Genomic DNA, 16,350 nt, shown 5'->3' with positions numbered 1-16,350 from the left:
CTGAGGGATATCTACTTAAGTCAGCCAGAGGATAACATTTTTTCTCTCTAGGCACCCCTGGATCGTGGAATGACCTTCCAGAAGAGATTCATCACCAGGATACACTGAGTTGAAAAGCACAGTAAAGACCTTTCTCTTCCAGCAGGCCTACCCTTATGGTTTTTAAATTATGAATTCTAAAGCCTGCACTGATTGTTTTTAACATGTATTGGTTTTATATACTCTTTATATATATATATATATATATATTAGTTTTAAGTGTTTTTTTAACTGCATTCTGTGATTAATCTGTTGCCGTTCCCTATCTTGTGATAGGATTTTGGGGGATCCTGGCACAGAGATAGTTTACTACTGTTTTTATTTTTCCCATTTCCTTCTATTAAGCTACTGTGTTTTAAATGGAAAGATGTTTTCACATGTTTAAAACGGTATTATAGAACCATACATAGCATTTATGAGAGGTTTGTTTGTGACACATGATGGGATATGTGCTGGTTTTACAAGAGAAAACTCTTGCCCGGCTGAGTAGTGAACAGTTGCATGGGGGATTGTGTTGGTACTGATGTTCAACAAGGTCAGTATTCGCATCAAGTATAAATGAATGAGGAAAAAGCCCACAAAGTTATGGAGTGTGCGCGCACATTTTCTATATGCTTATTGTTGGGGATTATAGTAGTTCTGTTGCAGAAGTCACGCTGTTAACTTCTTTAGTTACTGGAACAAAGTTTTGCTGTTAGCACACAGAAAACTGGATGAGTGAACTTGGTCCATCGGAAGAGGCAGGAAATAAATAAATAAATAAATAAATATTATTAGTGCATGAGCACCATGATGTGCAGCATGTGCACAGTATCACCTGATGTATAACTCCAATTCCATATCTTTGACCTAAATGCAGACATTCTGCTTCCATAGGGGAAATTACACATACACAATATACCAACAGAATTCCAGTGAATGGGGCTGATACGATGGACACGATCCCAAACAGCTCTTACCTCGGACAATGATGTTGGTGGACTTTTTTGCTGGATTCCCCACGTTGTTGTTAGCGATGCAGCTGTAGGTGCCGGCATCCTCAGAGGTGATTGCGGGGATGGTTAGCGTCCCGCCCTTCAGAACTGATTTCTCAGGCAGCGCTCCAACAGACCGCATCCAGGTTAGAACCGGAAGTGGTTCGCCTCCCGTTGTGACACATGCCAAAGTGATGGCCTCCCCGGGGTTCACCACAATGGGATCGTCCACCAAGAGCTTGATAGAGGGAGATGCTATGGAGAGAGAAAGCACAGGGAACAGGGATGTCAACTGCAGCTCTAGGTAACTGGTAAGAAGATCATTGCAGCATCAGCAGCTACAAGAACAGAACTTTGCGGACATTAACACTGTTGAAATAATGCAGTTTGACACTATTGTATCTGTCATGGCTCCCTATACTGGGATTTGTAGTTTTATGAGGCACCAGCACCCTTTGGCAGAGAAGGCTAGAGACCTTGTAAAACTACAACTCCCAGGACCTTATAGAAGAGAGAGAGCTTAAAATGGTGTCAAACTGCATTATTTCTAGTGTAGATGCAACCTACGTCTCTGTAATTAAATGTAGACTCTCCCCATGTTGCCCTTCTGATTAGTTGGAGTCCCATTATCCCTCGCCAAGAAATGCCTTGACTTGCCCTAAGATCATAGAATCATAGAGTTGGAAGAGACGCAAGGGCCATCCAGTCCAACCCCCGCCATGCAGGAAATCCAGATCTTTGGAAGGTGGTGGCCTTCCTTTCATTGGAGGTTTCCAATGAAGTGAGTTAGTGCTTTAGCACTAGGTTGCCCACGCAGGCATCAAGGGACTGGCCTAGATCAGAGGTGTGTGAGGACCAAGGGCCAATTTACCCTCGCATATCACCCAAAAGCTGCACTTCTCCTTAGCAAGTCCAAATGCCTCCATGTTCCTTGGCAGTTCCTCTCAAAATAGCGAGAGAAATCGATATCGGTTGCAGCTCCATCATTATTCAAAATGCTTGGGACCAGAAATGTTTCTGACTTTCTTTCTTTCTTTCTTTTAATTCCTTTTGGCTTCCTTCCTGCAGCCTGGGATATATCGCCCAAAGAGAAATCTTTGCCTTTGCTTTCGGCTTATTGCACACCAGAAAATCCCTCCCTGCCTCCCTTCAGGCTCCTTTTAAATTGCCTTAGATGTTTTGGCCCAGCAGGTGCTCCCAAACTGGCCCGAAGTTTCCTTTTCAACCTCTAATAGCCTAAGCGGACATGTTCTGGCGAGTTGCAGATCAATTGTTTTGCAAATGTACACAGAGACACTCCAAGAGATAGAAGGGGTATTAATTTCTGCCTAAAGCATCCTTCAAGGGCGTTTTGGATGATTTTAGACCTTTAGGCAAAAAACCTTGGACATTTCAAATGACCGGAAAAGGCTTTTGATATATTTTTTTTCAACGTTCAAACATGGGTCTCACTCACTGGTTGCTTTCATATCAGTGATGCAGTGAATCTACTCCCAGTTTTAATCCAAGGGTGGGAAAATCTGCAGGGGCCGGGGACCAATCCTCCCATCTATCATAGAGTCATAGAGTTGGAAGAGACCTCAAGGGCCATCCAGTCCAAACCCCTGCCATGCAGGAACTCACAATCAAAGCATTCCCAACAGATGCCCATCTAGCCTTTGTTTAAAGACCTCCAGAGAAGGAGACTCCACTACTCTCCATTGAAGGAGTGTCTTCCAGTATCAGGAAGTTCCTCCTAATGTTGAGCTGGAATCTCTTTTCCTGCAGCTTGCATCCATTGCTCTGGGTCCAATTCTCTGGAGCAGCAAAAAACAAACTTGCTCCATCCTTAATATGGCAACCCTTCAGATATTTAAACATGGCTATCATTTCACCTCTTCTTTTCTTTTCTTTTTATTTGCTTGTAAAGAAAACCACATATCACACATCATATAAATTTACAAACCAATAAATAACCAAGTACTTTCAAACAATACAAAACAAATCTTAGTCTAACACAGATAACACTACACAATAAACTTCATACACTTTCCCTCATTCCCTGGAACTTGATCCTTATATTATTATTTTGACTTCTGGATATATAGAAATATATACTGTATATTACAACAGTTCTGTACTAGACTGTTTGCACTTCTATTTGCACCACACTTCTCTTCAATTCTCATCTTTTATCAACAACACCTTCCAAATATTTCCACAATGTTCTATCATATCATATAAATCATACCACCCCTTAACCATTACTTCTCTAGGCTAAAGATCCCCAGCTCCCTAAGTCGCTCCTCATAGAGCTTAGTGGTTTCCAGACTTATTCTTATGTGGACTATATCTGCTTGTCCATCTGCCAAAAATAGCACCTTTTTTGGCTATACATCAGCCAGAAATGACAAATGGGAGTGATGTGACGTCACCTCCTGTCATCCTTCTGGCTGATATAGGTTTGGAAATTTCAGCAGATGGGGGTTCTGGTTTGAGTATTTTTGCCCATTTTGGAGTCATTTGGTGCGACAAATAGTCCGATATGTTTCAACTGCCTAGAATCATGTTGCAAGACTTGGAGAAGTGCGGACTACATTGGGTATCCCAAACTCCTTGAGAGATAAGGAGAAATTAGCTCAGAAATTTACTCAGACTCAAGAAAATGGAAGAGAATTAAAGGTTTTAAACTATCATAGAATCATAGGGTTGGAAGAGACTGTAGAGTTGGGATCAATGGCAACAATATGTGCACATATTTGGCTTTTGCTTTGTTTCCCCTTGTTTAAATTAAATTATACACACATACCTTTCTCAAGCCAATCCGTAATAGCGATTCCTGCCCACAACACACACACAAGAAAACCTTTGCCCATCAATTGGAAAACATATCCTGGGGTAGCTGTGTTGGCCATACAACAAAGTACAGTAACATCCCAAATCCACAAAACAGTGATACCTTTATTGGACCAACCAAAATGCACAAAATACATGTTGCAAGCTTTCGAAGCTCCCCTGGCTTCTTCATCAGGCAAAGGTGATAAAAATCATACAGGAGAAAGGAGAAAAAAAATGACAGTGTTGGAGTCCCAGGCTTACATTTTGTCAAGATGGTGTTATTGTTGTTCTGAATTAAACCTCGCACAGGACAGACACAACTTGGATCTCAAAGGAATTTCCTTTTTGTGCTGCTAATGGAGTTTAAATTTGATTCCTTGGGCTTTATGGTTCTTTGTCTCCCAGTGTCCACTTGGCTCAGAAGGGGAGGACTGGCCATTGCTTCCATGAGTATCCCTTATCTTAACTGGGAACAACAACAACATCTTGACCAAATGTAAGCCTGTGACTCCAACACTGTTTTTTCTTCCTTGCTTGCTTCTGTATGATTCTGAATACCTTTGCCTGGTGAAGAAGCCAGTGGAGCTTTGAAAGCTTGCAACGTGTATTTTGTGCATTTTGGTTGGCTCAGTAAAAGTACTGTCGGTTCTTAGATTTTTGATGTTATTGTACTCTGTGGATTTGAAGCGTGCTGTCCAAGACCCCAAAGGGACAGTGTGGCATAGTGGTTTGAGTGTTGAACTATAACTCTGAAGACCAGGGTTCAGTTCCCAGCTTGGCCATGAAAGTGACTTTGGGCAAGTCACACTCTCTCAGCCTCATTGGAAGGCAATAGCAAACCTCCTCTGAACAAATCTTGCCAAGAAAACTCCATGAGAGGGTTGCCAAAAGGCAGAAATGACTTGAAGGCACATAACAACAACAACAACAACAACAACAACAACAACAGTCTGACACCCCAAATGCCTGTCTTCATTTGCCCAGGCCAAACCCATCCAGCCCTCTCAACTTTCCTGAAGGATTTGTTTCCCAAATTTCTGTCCCATGTCTATGATATAATTCTTTATTAAGCTTCTTCTTTCATGTAGCAGCAAGTAATTTCAAGAATGCAAGAAAATCTTGGAAAACCATGTTCCTTTTCCCTTTTTAAAAGCTATTTGCGATTCAGGACTTGTTCTGTGCAAAATTCATAGGTTTTGTGCAGAGAACAGCATTTTCTGTATAGGAATCAGCATTTTCTACATGGAAAATAATATTTCAATGCACAACTATTAATTCTTGCACAGAAAATGTTTTCTGCACAAGAAGAAAGCTGAAATTGGGGATTTGTTCTACGTAAAATTTGCACATGGTTGATATGCATAGAAAGCAGTATTTTCTTTGCAGGAAAACATCATTTTCTATATGGAAAATAGCATTTCAACATTCAACTTCTCAGAAAGAAAAAGAGAAGTTCTAGAGAAAGTGTGTGCGTGTGCGGAGAGGCTGTTTGACTGCAATTCCCATCAATCTTCTCTGTTTGACTGCAATTCCCATCAAGCTTCTCTGTTTGACTGCAATTCCCATCAAGCTTCTCTTTTAGAGAGGGCAGTCCCTTTTTTACTTTTATAAGGTTTTCCTTATTTGAAGTCTATATTCCATTTAAAGATTAAATAGCCATACAGGAAAAAGAAAGCAGGGACCTCGAAGCTAAGAACGTCAGCCCTGCAACCCTGCCTTTGTATTATTTTCTATACACAAAATTCTGTTTCCCATTTTTAAAAAAAACATATTTATTCCCATTTATTTATATTTTCCATCCTGACCTTCCCCCCAAAAATAGATTCAAGTCAGCATAAAATGCCCACATTGGTGACTTACTCTGTGCAAGGTTTGTGTGTGGTGTGCAAATGTGTTCAGTTAACAGTGTTTTATGTTGATTTTATGCACGGAAAATAATATTTCCACATACAAATATTGTTTTTTTGGGGGACAGAAAATGTTATTTCCATATATACAAACCTGTTCTGTGCATATACAGATAAAGATATGCAGATTATAAATCCTGAACTGTGAAGATTTTCATCAGTCCAGGATTCTCCTCCTCAAAGTTTGCTAATTCATGTTTCTTGGCCATGTTTAAAAAAACATTTGTCTTTCAATCCTCACAATGGAGTCCACGAGTCCCCCCTGAACTCAATGGGACTCAACATCCAATAGATGCATACAACATTGCAGCCTTAACTGTGTTCCTGCACCTTCAGTTGTGTCTGGATTCAACACACACACACACACACACACACACACACACAACTTACTTTAACTCTTTCATTTTCTTTTTAGAAAATGCAGTGTATGCTTTCAGGAGCTAGACCCTAAAAAGAGGCGAATCTCAGGAGCAAGACCCTGCTGAGATTCATTTGCAGAGCACTAGCATATCTCCATCTGCCAGCTCTGGGCTAATTTATGCCTCCATTAGAGATTTTATATCAAGCGTTCCTGAAAGAGATGATTCCTGGAGAGAGAGAGAAAGAGGGCCATTTGGGAAGCAGCCATATTTACAGCTTTAAAAAGACACCTGAAAGCCACTTTAAAACCCTCCAGACTCCCACGCCGGCAGGACTTAGCAAGCCATCTGAATGCAAAGTCCAAATGGCGGTCCACAGCATCATCCCACAACTGTGGCTGACTGTTTATTTAGCCTCTTTGCCCAAAGAGGCAGGCTGCTAAACGAGAGGCTAGGATTATTGGAAGACATCAATAAGGATATTGATTTACTGCAGTTATAATGAACACTAATACATTGCTTTTAAACAGGCCTCTAGAAGCTTTCTAGTGCTTGAGCGATATTATGCTGGGACACAGATCCCACTTCCACTGCCAGGGCTTCCTCCTATGAAACAGTGGCATTTGCGATTCCATCTGGGGTCCGAACAGACAGGCCAAAATAAAGCTGCTTCAGGTCACATTGGAGGTATGCTGTTCAAATGACACACACATCTTAAGAGGCCAGAAGCTGCGCCAAAGCTGCTCTCTAGTCCTTAGGACTGGAGCATGGTTTTGGCATGGCCTCCAGCCTCCTAGGACGCATGCAGCATTTAAACAGCATACCTCCAAAGTGACCCAAAGCAGTTTTATTGTGGCCTGTCTGTCCAGGCCCATAGTTTCATTTTTGCCTGCATGGCGGAGAGTTGAACTAGATGACTCTGGTGTAGGCTGACCATACATACCATTTTAAAAGGGATAATCCCAGTCCCCCCCCCCCCATTTCCAAACCATGCCGTTTTTTAACATAAATGCCAATTTTGCCCCGCTTTCAAGAATAATGCCTTGTTAGGTTGTAAAAGCGATTTGAAATTATGGTTGCCAAAAAAAGCAAAACAAAACAAAATTGTGTCCTGGAGTGTGAGAAGTTTTATGATAAGGTGTTGAAAGACCGAAATTTGCCACGTATGACTACTTCATCAGAGAAATATTCATGGTACGATCATGGTGAAACAGGAATCCCCCCGCGTCTACCTACATTTTGTATGTGTTCTGTCACTGAAAAGTAATTGTTAGCTCAATATGTTCATGCAATAAAACGTTTGCTATTGTCTTACTCTTTCATGAATATGGAATACAGTGGACCCTTGTTATCTGCTGGGTTTTGGTTACAAGATCCCCCGCGGATAACAAAATCCATGGATGTTCAAGTCCCATTAGATATAATCACATAGCAAAATGGAAAATCAAGGTTTGATATTTGAAATGTATACTTTTTTTGAACATTTTCAAGCCATGTATGCTTGAATCCGTGTATAACAAATCCGTGTAGAAGAAGAGCTGACTGTACTATACAACCCCATCCTGTTTTTGCCATACCAATATCCCATTTTTGTCTCAAGGAAATATTGTCATCCTATCTTTGTGGATCCTTCCAATGCTAAGATTGTGTGATTCCAAGTATTTAAGCACACAAAGGATCTTGCAGCACCCTTCAAGACTAACTGAAAGAGAGAAGTTGGTAGCCAATACTCCTAGAGAACATAGAAATGCCAACGCTTCAGGCAACATCCTTCCTCCTGCCCTTGTCCCCCAGCCACCATAGTTAAAACTGAACCTGTCACCTCATCTCCACACCAAAACCCCACACAGTGTTACATCCCTATGGCCATTTTCACACAGAGACTGCCCTCTAGGTCTGTCCCTGGGCTCCACTCCACCAAATATGAAGGAAGTAGGGTCAGGTCTGCAAAAGCTCAGGCTACCAACTTCTCTCTTTCAATTACTCTCAAAGTCTTTAGTCTTTGCAGGCTGATTTTCAGGACTAGCAAGGCTATGTCTTTGAGTTCTAAGGCCCAAAACAGACAAGTCTGGCTGCTTTGGGGTTGTGGCATTTCAACGATGCACACCCCCAAAACAGCAAAAAGCTGCTCTGAGACTGGCTAAGGAGGCCCAAAGTCACCAGCCAAAGGAGCAGATTTAATCCACTCATGCCAGCGGCCCAATTGGGTCTGCAGAAGGAGCCCACTTCTAGTCCTGGAGAGATCGGGGCTGGAGCGGCCTCCGGCTTCTCCTTTGGGCCTATCTGTTTCACCTCTAAGTATTTAATGATTCTCTGCAAGAGAACACTTGATAACTCGCCAAAGTATAAATCCCTGTAGTCTGTAGGATGCATTCATAGCAGTTAAAGTCAATATAACTATGCTAGAACCATGGAGGGTGGAAGAGAACACAGTAATCGGTGTATTTCGGTGCGTGTCTACATATATCTGAAAATACTGCATTCTTTCTGAATGCGATGGATGATGATGATGATGATGATGAAGATGATGATGATGGCGGCAGAAGTGTAAGCCAGGGAAAGGAAAAGTAGCAGATTGTTGCATTGACCACAGCATGAAAATTTTCAAAGAAGCAGCTGTGTTCATCTCTTGCAGCATAAAAAGGAGGAAGGAAGAGGGAGGGAAAAAAGGAATGTGGCATCACCTTTAAGACTAAATGTTTTTATTTTAATACAAATTTTCATGGAAATAAACCTCCTTTTTCAGATGCAGCAGATATTTATTTATTTATTTCAGGCTTTACATCGTGCTTTTCTCTCACAATGAGATTTAAGGTGAGTTATAACAATTTTCAAAAGATAGAGCTAAAATACTTGAGGCTTTAATCTCCCTTTGCACTGCATCCAAAGATGTGAGTTTAAGCCACAAAAACTCATGCAAAAAATAAAATACTAATCAGTTTTAAAGGTGCTGCTCCATTCTTTTTCTTCTTTCTCTCCCCTCCTCTTTTTTTAAGATGCATGAAAGTAGTTTAATTAAGAATTTGCCGTGTGGAAAAAATGTGTATGATTCTGTATATTCTGCCCCAAATCTGCCATTATTGGGGGAAGGGGAAGAATCAAGAAAGAAATCTCTGCAGTTTTCTGACCTGCAGAAATGTAGGATAATCTGGATTATCTCAGATTCATACATCACTAATCTGTACAACATCCCTATAATGCCCACTTGGCATTATTATCCCCATATTCCAGACAGTTTTTAAAGCACAAGATGGCAAGGGTTAACAAGGAATATAGCAAGACCTCAGGAGGAATGGATCTTCTGCTCAGATGTGGGGCAGAAGCTACAGGGAGGTAAAAGGAGGGCATTACCTCTAGCATAACTCTATGGTCAAGCTATGGCAGAATATGACCACAGAATCATGCTGGAGGACCTACAAATGCTTTTCTTTAGGAATCTCTAGGTCTTCCAGCGCAACTCTATGGTCAACATCCTGCAAAATTTATCTGGAAGACATAGCAATTGCTAGAGAGAACATATCCATCAAATCTGCAAATACAGTGTGCCCGCATTATACGCGGGTGTGCTATACACAGCTTTGAGCTTACATGCAAAGCCACGCAGGCCACAAGGGGCAGCGCGTCCCATTCAGATGAATGGGGCATGTGCCCATGGCGTGCGCACGCTGCTGCTCCGCTGCATGCACGAGTCCCATTCACTTGAATGGGACTTAAGCATGCACAGTATTTGGCTTATGCGGGGGGTGGTGGTGTCCGGAACGGATCCCCCGCGTAAGCCAAGGGCGCACTATAATCAAATCTGCAAAAGTCAAAGTCGCAAGTGCGGAGGGCTGATTGTACTCCAAACTCATTGTCCAATGCTCAAATCACTATAGCTATGACTGTATATGTGTATCTGAAGAAGTAGACTGAACTCCATGAAAGCCGAGGCTGTAATAAATCAACCACTTATTTATTGATTTTATTTTTAAAAAATCTTTATGTCTATAGCCTTTTCTCTGAGAATATAATAAAATCAATTTCAACAATTTAAAAGCATAAAAAATAATTTCAAAGCTGAAGCCCATTAAACACTTAGTCTTAAAGGTACGGAAAAACTCCTTCTCTCCCTTCTTTTCCCTTGTTCTATTCAAGACCGGTGGCTGAGTGAACAAAGGAGTGACTGGCCGTAGTCTACCCAAATGCAAGGTGAGATTTGAACACAGAGCTTCTGGGCTTGCTCACTCTCTGTTTCCCAATGGTTGAATTGCTAACTCTCCTTCCTACTCAGAACCAAGGCACAGGGAAAGCAGGCAGACAGCTTTGTCAAAACAGTGGCATATTATATATATATATATATATATATATATATATATATATATATATATATTGCACTTACAATTTTCTCCCAAAATGAGACCCAAGGAGGCTTACAATAATTTAAGAAACAGGGGCTGCAACTATGCTGCAGAAATAATGCCGTTTGACACCAGTTTAACTGCCACGGCTCCGTCGTATGGAATTCTGGGATTTGTAGTTCTGAACAGAAAACTCATTCATGTTTTGTATACAACTTATACAACAGCCTGAAGGCAATGGCACACACAATATTCTTAATAATTTTGTGTATGACACAAAATCTATATGTAGTGGAACATAAGAAAGCAAAGGTGTCACTATGTCAGCCACCTGGGTTAATAATTTGGGATTTGGGGGGTATTTTGGATTTCAGAATTTAAGATAAGGGAGACTCAACCTGTATATTTTTATTGGGGGAAGAAGGCCTTATGGGCTTTGGAGTATCTTGCCACAAAGACGCACAGAAGGCAAGGCTAGGGTCTGCATCGGATTCATGGACCACACTTTCTTCACTCCTGAAATAGTTGGAAAAGCACATTATCTGGGCTCCTGATCAGTGGCAAATACGCTTTCGTCATCGTTTGCCAAACGCCCAAAACAAACCAATCATTTGCATTGCTGTTGTTGGTTTTTGGCCATGTTGAAACCCATCCCATTTTATTGCTCGCTTCTGCTTATTAGAAGCACTGTCTTCCTTATCTGAGGATTACAGGCACCCTGAGAGCCAACACAACTTCTTGTTATGCACGCTAAAGTAATCATTTATACATCGCATCCATGTACAAACACACACACACACACACACCTCGAGCCAGATAATTCTTTAATCCATTGACACTGAAAGAGAATTTCCCTCCTCCCACCCATTCAAAACGCGATAGACAAAACAGACGGGCCCTTAATGGAGAGATTAAGAGGCAACACAACCATTGCAGTCCAGACCTTTGCAAAGGGAGATAAAACAACATGGAAAAAGAGGCCAGCTTACGGTGTGATTTCATTACACGGTGCCACACCGCTAAGGCACGGAGATTGTCAGGGATCATCCTTCCTTAAGGAACCCGTCAGCATCTAACAGCCGTATTGTGTCGCTTGTCACAAGGGCTGCCACCATCTCAATGGCGAGATTTGCTTAATCCACCTGCAATGCATTTTGTCAAATGAGTGTGAAGCCACCGCTCCAACAGCCGCCAAGGACTGTCAAGTAGGGAGGGGTCCAACACATATAGACAGATTGATGCATAGATAGAGAGATAGATATACAGTTGGCCCACCACATTTACTGGAGTTAGGACCCCCGTGAAAGTAGTAAAACGTGAAAAAAATACCCAATCTTTTTTGACCTGAGAAAACACCTCTCTAGGAATTTCTAGGTCTTCCAACACAACTCTATGGTCAACATCTGCCAGAGGCTGGACCTACAAATGCACTACAAATGTCAACTTCCCACAGAATTTCTCTGGAGGACCTAGAGATTCCTAGAGAGAACATATCAATCAAAACCACAAATAATCAAACCCACAAAAGTCAAAACTGCAAATGCGGAGGGCCAACTGTATATATACAATATGCAGGTGAGTATTAGCGGATTGTCATTTTAAAAACTCTGGTGCCACAACAAACTACAATTCCCATGATTCCATTGCCTTGAGCCATGGCAGTTAAAGTGGGGTCAAACTGGTTTTTTTCTGCAGTGTGGATACAGCTCTAGTGCACTTTTTTCAATGTGAGAAACAGAGGCGAAGCATTTTGCAATGTCCATATTCAGTAGTTATGTTACTAGATAGCAAAGTTTCCAATACATCAGGACTGAGGTACAAATTCTCCCCCACCTCCCAATTTCATGCAAAAAACTGTTCCAGAAATGGCTAGGTTTTAACAGGGCAATGCAAAACAAACAAACAAACAAACAAACAAACCAAACATCTGCTTTAACCAAACTAAACCAAACAAGCAAATCTGAGAATAATAATTTTCCTGAAACACTGGGATTTGTGAAAACTGGGTTGTGAAAACCTGCAAAATTCTCAGCTCTGTGTTATCCTTCCAAGCTCTTGAATGTTGGAGGACTTCATTAGAAAATGAATATTCTTTCCATTACTACTGAAAGCTGTTGCGATCCTTGTGTTTAGTCACTCAGATCTAGAATTTGCTACTCTGGTCCAGGCGCAACCACCTTGACAGCAATACCAACAGCAAGTACATTCCTATGCCGCTTATTACAACATGTAAGCCAATTGCCCCCAACAAGCTGGGTATTTGTTTTAGCGACCCAGGGAATCAACCCTGAGCTCCTGCCTGGTATTGAACTCATAACCTTGTGGTTTGTGAGTGAGTGGCTGCAGTACAGGCATTGAACCACTGCGCCACCAATGCTCCATTGTTATTTTGAACCATCTTCTAAATTTGCTCCTGTAATGCACTTTTGTCACCCAGAGCATAGGATCATAGAATCCTAGGGTTGGAAGAGACCCCAAGAGGGCATCCAGTCCAACCCACTTCTGCCATGCAGGAAGACACAATCAAAGCCTCTCTGCGACAGATGGCTACCCAACTTCTGTTTAAAAACCTCCATAGAAGGAGACACCGCTACCATCCAAGGCTGAGTTGTAGCACCCAGCATCTAAGAGAGGTTTCCATTATAAATCCTCACCTTCTTTCAAGATAAGAACCGGGTAATATTCTTACCCAGTTCTTGTAATGTATACATCGACCTTTTATTACAGTATCCATTGCTCTCCCTCTAGTTCCCCTTGCTCTCAGTTCCACAATTTGTTGCAAAGATCAGTTATGGGTGACCATTCCTTATCAACCAACGCTACATCTTTCTGATTTATAATAGCTGCCAGCCTGTCCATGTCTTGCATTTCTAACAGTTTCAAGAGCCAGTCCTCTAATGTAGGTATCTCAGGGCCCTTCCACTTTTTTGCTATTAAAAGTCTAGCAGCAGAGACCATATGCAGTAGTACTCTCCAGTAATGGGGTCTGTTTTATTAACCATCTTAGAACAGTGGCTTCACACATGAAACCAAGATCCAACTTTCTGCTTACATTTCCAGCAGTTATTTGAGTCTGTTTTATACATTTTTGCAACTTTTGCTGGGGTCAAATATCATCTTGTCTCCATTTTCCAGTGGTTTTCCTTTAAATTTTGTACATTCTTTATAATATCATCAAATTCCTTTTCTTCGTCTTCAATATCTTCCAAATTAACATCCATTTTAAATCCATCCTTAAGCTGTATATATAATAACCAGTGTATCTTGGAGTCTAATTGTTCCAATTCTTCTATAGATCTTAACTCATATTTATTATTCTCTATTCTTTTCAGTCTATCTCTACATCTCAGCCATTTGTCTAGCGCCGTCCATTTTCCAAAAAAGGCTTCATGGGGCAAACTTCTCAAGGGTTTTCCCCCCACAAGATATGTTCACAGGGCTTTTTCTTTTGTCTTTCATTGAGGCTGAGAGAGTGTGACTTGCCCAAGGCCACCCTGTGCATCTGGGTAATGGAGTGGGGGGTTTTCACCCGAGTTTCCTAGGCAGCATCATTCTACACTGAGGAATTAATGCACTTTGACATAGTTTTAACTGCCGTGGCTGAATGTTATGGAATCCTGGGATGTGTAGTTTTGTGAAGCATCAGCATTCTTTGGCAGAGAAGGCTAAGAACCTTGTAAAACCGCAAATCCCAGGATTCCATAGGATGGAGCTACAGAAAGTAGAGTCAAACTGCATTATATCTACAGCACCCCTAGAATCTTAGCCAAACCCTCAAACTACTGCTACACACTGGTTCCAAATTTCAGTTGTGCGCCTTCAAACTGACTCTGATTTATGGCAACCAATGGCAAGACTGAGAGAGTATTACTTGCCACCCAATGGGTTTCCATGGTTGAATGGACATTTGAACCCTTGTCTCCAATATTCAGACTGCTACAGTAAACTGGCTCAGTATACTGTCCTAGCTCATATGTCCATTATTTTCCTGTATACAGTCAACCATCCATATCCGCGGCTTCTTAGCAATAGCAAGCAAGAGCAAGTACAGTGCGTCCACATCATATGCAGACACAATATACACTGAAAGCAGTTCCGGAAGAAGCGGTGGCACATGCTGGAAGAAACAATAGCATGTGTGCACATGGCACATGTGTGCCACTGCGCACCGCCGCAAGCACAAGCCCCATTACTTGTAATGGGGCTCAAGTATACACACTGTTTTTTTATGTGTGTGTGTGTGTGGGGGGTCCGGAACAGATCCCCACGTAAAAGAAGGGTGCACTGTACATTTCTATACCGCTTATCAGTGCACTTAAGCACTCCCTAAGCGGTTTACAAAGTGTACGCTAATTCCCCCCAATAATCTGGGTACTCATTTTAGTGCCCTTAGAAGGATGCCAGGCTGAGTCGAGCTTGAGCCTTTTTGCTGGTATTGAACTTGCAAAGTTATGGTTTTGAGTGAGTGGCTGCAGTACAGGGATTTAACTACTGCGCCACCAAGGCTCCTAACTCTTTAGCCACTGATTCAAGACAATTCATGCCTTGAAAACATTCCAAAAATATATAAATTCCAAAAAGCAAACCTTGATTAAGTTATTCTATATGACACCATTTAAGGGACAACATGCCATTGTATATAGTAGGACTTGAGCATCCACAGATTTTGGTATCCACAGGAGGTCCTGGAATCAAACCCCTGTAGATACCAAGAGCCCACTGTATTTCAGCTTTTGTATATTATGTTAGCCACCCTGAGTGAAGTGTAAATCCTAAAGAGTAAGATACAAATTTCTCTATTTTAAAAAATATCAATTAATAAGTAAGACCACCTGATTATTAATTGCCTCTTCTCAAGATACCACAAATAGGTCTTAATGCTAGTTGTATTTATTTTATCCAAGCCAGTGTGGTATAGTGCTTTGAGCATTGGACTATGACTCTGGAAAGCAGGGTTCAAACCCTTGCTCAGCCATGGAAACCCACTAGGTGGCCTTGAGCACATCACATTCTCTCAGCCTCAGGGGAAGGCAACGGCGAACCTCCTCTTAACAAACCTTGCCAAGAAAACCCCATAATGAGTTTATCTTTAGGACCACCATAAGCTGGAAACGACTTGAAGGCACACAGCAACAACAAATTTCTTTTACTAATACCCTTCATTTTCCAAATGTGGGACCCCAGATGGTGGAGACAAATTTTGGATGCTGTGATGCAGTGTAATTCTGCAGCACTCCAGAAGGAACTGAAGGAGCCAGAATAGTGGGAGGAGGGCAGAGCTACCTTCCAGGAGAGTGGTGGCCTTTTGTGCAAACCAGGGGATAGCACTTGCATAAGAAGGTCTCTGAGGCCTCCCTGTGCAAGCTGGTTAGAAGTACAACCACTTGTACAGCAGTATAAATCCACAAGCAAAAAGCCAGAAAGGGAATCCTGGCCAAGCAAATCCAAAAGCCTGTGCCACAGATCTCAGGCACTCAGGACATCGTTTTCATTGCTGGGAAAGACTTGAAGAGGCAATGCAGGATCAGTTGTGATGTACAATCATGCCCAACAGATAAAATTAAGTTGCCAATGATGCCAGTGAATTAAAAGGGTGTAAATGTACCCAATTACCCCTCTGTGTAAAGCTGTAAACCTCCCCTAGGTCTGATGCATTCCTGATGAACACACATTGCTTTGATGGCATCTGCTTAATTGTTAGTTTCCAACTGAGCCAAAGAAGCACCCAATTAGAAAGCTGGCCACCCGATGATCATCTTCTTCCTCCCTATGACAAACCCAGTCGCAGGAACAACACACTGCTGTGTGAGTGAGACGGTGGGAGCTGTTTTGTTTTGTTTTTCATTTAATGCACATTTTCTCAACTTCACGAAAAACAAGGGATGCCATCAAACCGCCATCAGATTTTTCACCCATG

The 16,350-nt window shown here is 41.8% G+C and overlaps 1 protein-coding gene across 1 annotated transcript in view; it reads right to left on the bottom strand.

Annotated features, from left to right (window-relative positions):
• MDGA2 (MAM domain containing glycosylphosphatidylinositol anchor 2) overlaps window positions 1-16,350 on the bottom strand; it is a 548,385-nt gene that overhangs the window by 226,907 nt on the left and 305,128 nt on the right. Inside the window, exon 6 of the mRNA XM_042446600.1 lies at window positions 999-1,268. Within this exon, the coding sequence (XP_042302534.1) occupies window positions 999-1,268 (270 nt within the window). The remainder of the gene's footprint in view (window positions 1-998; window positions 1,269-16,350) is intronic.

This window comes from Sceloporus undulatus, chromosome 1 (assembly GCF_019175285.1).
Source record: "Sceloporus undulatus isolate JIND9_A2432 ecotype Alabama chromosome 1, SceUnd_v1.1, whole genome shotgun sequence".
In the NCBI taxonomy this organism is placed as follows: domain Eukaryota; kingdom Metazoa; phylum Chordata; class Lepidosauria; order Squamata; family Phrynosomatidae; genus Sceloporus; species Sceloporus undulatus.
The sequence above is the reverse complement of the archived record's forward strand: the minus strand, read 5'-3'. Positions and strand labels throughout refer to the sequence as shown.